This window comes from Mizuhopecten yessoensis, unplaced genomic scaffold (genome assembly GCF_002113885.1).
Source record: "Mizuhopecten yessoensis strain PY_sf001 unplaced genomic scaffold, ASM211388v2 scaffold1961, whole genome shotgun sequence".
In the NCBI taxonomy this organism is placed as follows: Eukaryota; Metazoa; Mollusca; class Bivalvia; order Pectinida; family Pectinidae; genus Mizuhopecten; species Mizuhopecten yessoensis.
In genome coordinates, this window is record NW_018404308.1 from 1,668,363 (window position 1) to 1,674,929 (window position 6,567).

The 6,567-nt window shown below is 40.3% G+C and overlaps 1 protein-coding gene across 1 annotated transcript in view; it reads right to left on the reverse strand.

The window, feature by feature from the left end:
- Positions 1 to 516: 516 nt before the first annotated feature.
- Positions 517 to 6,567, reverse strand: part of LOC110443884 (sodium/hydrogen exchanger 8-like) — a 42,131-nt gene continuing 36,080 nt past the window's right edge. Inside the window, exon 16 of the mRNA XM_021488328.1 lies at positions 517 to 3,124. Coding sequence (XP_021344003.1) covers positions 2,984 to 3,124 — 141 coding nt within the window. The 3' untranslated portion in view covers positions 517 to 2,983. The remainder of the gene's footprint in view (positions 3,125 to 6,567) is intronic.

Genomic DNA, 6,567 nt, shown 5'->3' on the forward strand with positions numbered 1-6,567 from the left:
ACGTACAGAACATGTACCTGTACGACAGTATAGAGTCACAAAACGTACAGAACATGTACCTGTACGACAGTATAGAGTCACAAAACGTACAGAACATGTACCTGTACGACAGTATAGAGTTGTACACACAACACATTGCATAAATGAACGGAGCACCATTCTTCCTCTACACCACTTCCTCTAACACATCCTGTTAAATGTTGTACAATGATGGTCAAAACAGCAATTTATTTAACTGAGGAAGAAACTATTTCTCTGAGATCATGGATTGATACATCATTGTTGTTACCTCAACACACCATAATGATTATCTATAAGATATTCACACATATTTACATTTTCTCTGCATCCTTCCATTGTAATGCATTACGAAGGCAAATGTTGTTATGAGACTATAACAACATTTGCTATTGTAACGTCATCAATTTCATTGTTGTCAACACTTGATTTGCTGTTCAAAATAACTAAATAAAGCATAACTACATCAAAATGTAAACATAGATAATGAATATTTTAGCAAATGTTTTTATTGTCCTATAACACACATTTCTATTGCTGAAAAACTTGCATAAAGCCAAGGGCTTTATTAAGTTTGTCATAAATAGCAATGTGTGTTATAGGACCATAACAACATTTGCTAGAACATTCATTGCTTAACCATAACAACATTTGCTGGAACATTCATTGCTTAATTAAATCTGACAGTGATTGGATTACTTCATTAAAAACAAATCTTTCACACTTAAATTAACGTCAATTTCAATAATACTTAACTGAATCGAATCTTGAGTTTTGCAATACTTCCATGCTCTGGTAGGAAAACATACCTCTAATCTAAGCTATATTTGGGTACTTACTGTTGATATGGTGTTGTAAGATTTACTCCCATTGAAAACCTGAGGAAAATATACTTTAGCCAAAACTAATAAAATATGGGACTCGGCCAATCAGAATGAGTGTGACAAACTAATAATATGGGACACAGCCTATCAAAATGAGGGTAACACACTATAATAAAGTTGGGTATCTAACTTTGATTTGAATACAATGACACATAAAAAATGAGCAACAGCTTCATTTACACTAGTGACATGTAACGTCGGTACATAATGATTGGAGTACATAGAGCTGTCATAATGTCCAGCTAACAAACAGATACATACATGTAATACACTCGGATTAAAAACACACACATCATTTGTAGCAAAAATATGGCTTCCTCTGTAAACTAACATTACATATTAGCAAAAATACTACATATTTACATCCAGTGCATGTATATATCTTTTCATAATGAATCTAAAATTGTGGGAAATGAACAAAATGTGTACAACCGATGAAATAAAAAACAGTGATGAAAGTTTTAACCAAGACCAAGACCAAGCTTTCCATCCCCGTATCAACTGAGGACACATGTACGATCAGGATATAGAACAGTCATTCAGCATTCATGTAGTAATGGATTACTAATGAAATAATTACACCTATCAGATCATTGTCAGTCAACACATCAGTGAATTGGTACAGTCACTGCTATGCATAGTTTGTTTTACATAATTTTGGACGATAAATATATATGTAGGTGCTCAACAGGAAAAATTTGTGTTAAAATTTCAACAAATTAAATAATAAATGTATTATCAACTGGCGTGATAACTAACTTATTGTTTTATGAGACCAGGCCATTATTTTAGACCATTATTGTAGACCAAAGCCAGTCCCTGTCATGTGGACAGTGGGAGATCTCAACAATAGGGTACTTTGTTTAAGAGGATGGTGTTCTAGTTCTATCAGGAAACGTCTTTGGTAATCCTAACCTTAGTACGTGTATATAGTATCCCACCTGTCTCCATTACCTACATCACAGAAACTGAAGTATATAATACTGTATATCTAAAACAAAACAAATGGTACGCTTTGTGATCAGGAAATGCTGTTATACGGTGTAAGTCTTACATCCAATATATACAAACTTCTACACAACGACCGATCATCATCACCAGACAATACCCATCATGGTAAAAACATACCTAACAACTACACACCACACCAACAGATTCCGCCTCTTGATGTGTCTTTATGTACACCTAATCGTTAATCTCTCACACAAAATGGACAGTACATACACCTGATACAGAACATACACGTTATACACATTACCGGTAAGTATTTGGGAATATCATACATATATACAATTCATCCGTATAACACATTGTAGCTCGGTCTTTAACTTATCGACAACATAAAATACATTTGGATAATTAAAAAAAACTGCATGTGAATAAATGCAACAGGATAATTTTATGATACCAACCTAGGAACTATAGTCAAAATACTGAAGAAAAGAAAGCATTCTGAACAGTATGCTTTGTGTCCTACAGGGCAGTCCTACTTCATCAGTCCTCCAGTGTCATACATGGCCACTTCACGGAGATAAATCTGGGCCATTTTTTATTTTATTTATGGGTAATCTTCCCCCCCCCCCCTTTGAATTTATCATAATAATTTGTCCAAAGATTAATTAATCAAAAATGAAAATGATACTGGTATAAATGATTTGAACAATATGTCAATTGTTTTACCAATTTTATCATTTTCACTGATAAGAATAAGTTTCATTTGTACAACAAAAACAGGAAAACTTCCCCATATGTCTTAAAACCTATTCCACATTTCAGGAAAATGGTAGTCTCCACTTCTAGCCTAGATCACCCATGGACAGTTCACACGGTCAGTCCTCTGGTGGTACACAGGACTGTCTACACTTGAGCCCTTTCCGTGTCTGTGGTGGTACTCCCTAAACGTCTGCTGTGTCAATCACCCTGGTGATGACCTCTGTTGTCTGTCCTGACATTACACTGGAGGCGTCCTCTGGTGTCTGTTTTACCATTACACTGGAGGCGCCCTCTGGTGTCTGTTTTACCATCACACTGGTGGTGCCCTCTGGAATTAATCCTGATTGTCAGCCTACAGCTGGCTCCCCCTAGTGATGCTGTACCTCCTCCCGGTTGATGAGGCTTGTCTCCACCTCTTCGTCAGAGTCAGACTCGGAGGGTGCCGCCCTGAGATCCTTAGACCATTGGTTGGTGAGGTAATCCATCTGTGTCCGCCCCTCACGCACCTCCTAGTAAAAATAAACAGAGAGTTCATTCCTTGTCCTATAAGAAATTAAGGACAGGCGATGCCCCGAGGTTTGGCTTCATGATGTATATCATCCTGTGAACAGCTAATGTCATTAAAGAATGTGCTGCCATGTGTAAAGTGTATGCATGTGTGCAGCAGCATGATGGGGTATGTTGTGTATTTGCCTCCTTTCTATAGCCCAAATCTGAGGCCGACTTTGGAGTGCTAAAGGGTATTAATATGATTTAATTAGAGTAGGGTGGGGAATGCTTTCAGATAACCATATTGTATTGTATTGTACCATACTCTTAAAAAATACAAAGTTTTCACAGATAAATGTCCATGTTTGCTTGGTGTTTGAGAATCAGATGACACTGCCTGTGTATACTAACAGTGAACTCGGCCACCCCCTCTCCTATAAGGAACCTTACTGAAATCTAATGGCACTGCCGGTGTATACTAACAATGAACTCGGCCACCCCCTCTCATATAAGTAAACTTACTGAAATCTAATGGCACTGCCGGTGTATACTAACAATGAACTTGGCCACCCCCTCTCATATAAGTAACCTTACTGTAATCCAATGACACTACCTGTGTATACTAACAGTGAACTCGACCACATCCTCCTCATATACTGCCTGTGTATACTAACGGTGATCTCGGCCAGCCCCTCCACATATAAGTAACCTTACTGTAATCTAATGAGACTGCCTGTGTATACTAACAGTGAATTCGGCCACCCCCTCCTCATATAAGTACCCCTACTGTAATCCAATGACACTGCCGGTGTATACTAACAGTGAACTCGGCCACCCCCTCCCCATATAAGAAACCTTACTGTAATCCAATGACACTGCATGTGTATACTAACGGTGATCTCGGCCACCCCCTCCACATATAAGTAAACTTACTGTAATCTAATGACACTGCCAGTGTATACTAACAGTGAACTCGGCCACCCCCTCCTCGTATAAGTAACATTACTGTAATCTAATGGCACTGCCGGTGTATACTAACAATGAACTTGGCCACCCCCTCTCATATAAGTAACCTTCCTGTAATCTAATGACGCTGCCTGTGTATACTAACAGTGAACTCTGCCACCCCCTCCACATAGAAGTAACATTACTGTAATCTAATGACACTGCCTGAGTATACTAACAGTGAACTCGGCCACCCCCTCCTCGTATAAGTAACATTACTGTAATCTAATGGCACTGCCGGTGTATACTAACAGTGAACTCGGCCACCCCCTCCTCGTATAAGTAACATTACTGTAATCTAATGACACTGCCTGTGTATACTAAGAGTGAACTCGGCCACCCCGTCCTCATATAAGTAACATTACTGTAATCTAATGGCACTGCCGGTGTATACTAACAATGAACTTGGCCACCCCCTCTCATATAAGTAACCTTCCTGTAATCTAATGACGCTGCCTGTGTATACTAACAGTGAACTTCGCCACCCCCTCCCCATATAAGTAACCTTACTGAAATCTAATGGCCCTGCCGGTGTATACTAACAGTGAACTCGGCCACCCCCTCCACATATAAGTAACATTACTGTAATCTAATGGCACTGCCGGTGTATACTAACAATGAACTCGGCCACCCCCTCTTCATATAAGTAACATTACTGTAATCTAATGACACTCCCTGTGTATACTAACAGTGACCTCGGCCACCCCCTCCCCATATAAGTAACCTTACTGTAGTCTAATGACACTGCCTGTGTATACTAAGAGTGAACTCGGCCACCCCCCCCTCATATAAGCCACATTACTGTAATCTAATGACACTGCCTGAGTATACTAACAGTGAACTCGGCCACATCCTCCTTATATAAGTAACCTTACTGTAATCTAATGAGACTGCCTGTGTATACTAACAGTGAACTCTGCCACCCCCTCCACATAGAAGTAACATTACTGTAATCTAATGACACTGCCTGAGTATACTAACAGTGAACTCGGCCACCCCCTCCCCATATAAGTAACCTTACTGTAATCCAATGACACTGCATGTGTATACTAACGGTGATCTCGGCCACCCCCTCCACATATAAGTAACCTTAATGTAATCTAATGACACTGCCTGTGTATCTAATGACACTGCCTGTGTATACGAACAGTGAACTCGGCCACCCCCTCTCGTATAAGTAACCTTACTGAAATCTAATGACACTGCCTGTGTATACGAACAGTGAACTCGGCCACCCCCTCTCGTATAAGTAACCTTACTGAAATCTAATGGCACTGCCGGTGTATACTAACAATGAACTTGGCCACCCCCTCTCATATAAGTAACCTTCCTGTAATCTAATGACGCTGCCTGTGTATACTAACAGTGAACTCTGCCACCCCCTCCACATATAAGTAACATTACTGGAATCTAATGACACTGCCTGTGTATACTAAGAGTGAACTCGGCCACCCCGTCCTCATATAAGTAACATTACTGTAATCAACTGACACTGCCTGTGTATACTAACAGTGAACTTCGCCACCCCCTCCCCATATAAGTAACCTTACTGTAGTCTAATGACACTGCCTGTGTATACTAAGAGTGAACTCGGCCACCCCCCCCTCATATAAGCCACATTACTGTAATCTAATGACACTGCCTGAGTATACTAACAGTGAACTCGGCCACCCCCTCCACATATAAGTAAACTTACTGTAATCTAATGACACTGCCAGTGTATACTAACAGTGAACTCGGCCACCCCCTCCTCGTATAAGTAACATTACTGTAATCTAATGACACTGCCTGTGTATCTAATGACACTGCCTGTGTATACTAAGAGTGAACTCGGCCACCCCCCCCTCATATAAGCCACATTACTGTAATCTAATGACACTGCCTGTGTATCTAATGACACTGCCTGTGTATACGAACAGTGAACTCGGCCACCCCCTCTCATATAAGTAACCTTCCTGTAATCTAATGACGCTGCCTGTGTATACTAACAGTGAACTTCGCCACCCCCTCCCCATATAAGTAACTTTACTGTAATCCAATGACACTGCCTGTGTATACTAACGGTGATCTCGGCCACCCCCTCCACATATAAGTAACCTTACTGTAATCTAATGACACTGCCAGTGTATACTAACAATGAACTCGGCCACCCCCTCCTCATATAAGTAACCTTACTGAAATCTAATGGCACTGCCGGTGTATACTAACAATGAACTCGGCCACCCCCTCTTCATATAAGTAACATTACTGTAATCTAATGACACTGCCTGTGTATACTAACAGTGAACTCGGTCACCCCCTCCTCATATAAGTAACATACTGTAATCTAATGGCACTGCCTGTGTATACAACAATGAACTCCGCCACACCCTCCTCATATAAGTAACCTTACTGAAATCTAATGGCACTGCCAGTGTATACTAACAATGAACTCGGCCACCCCCTCTCATATAAGTAA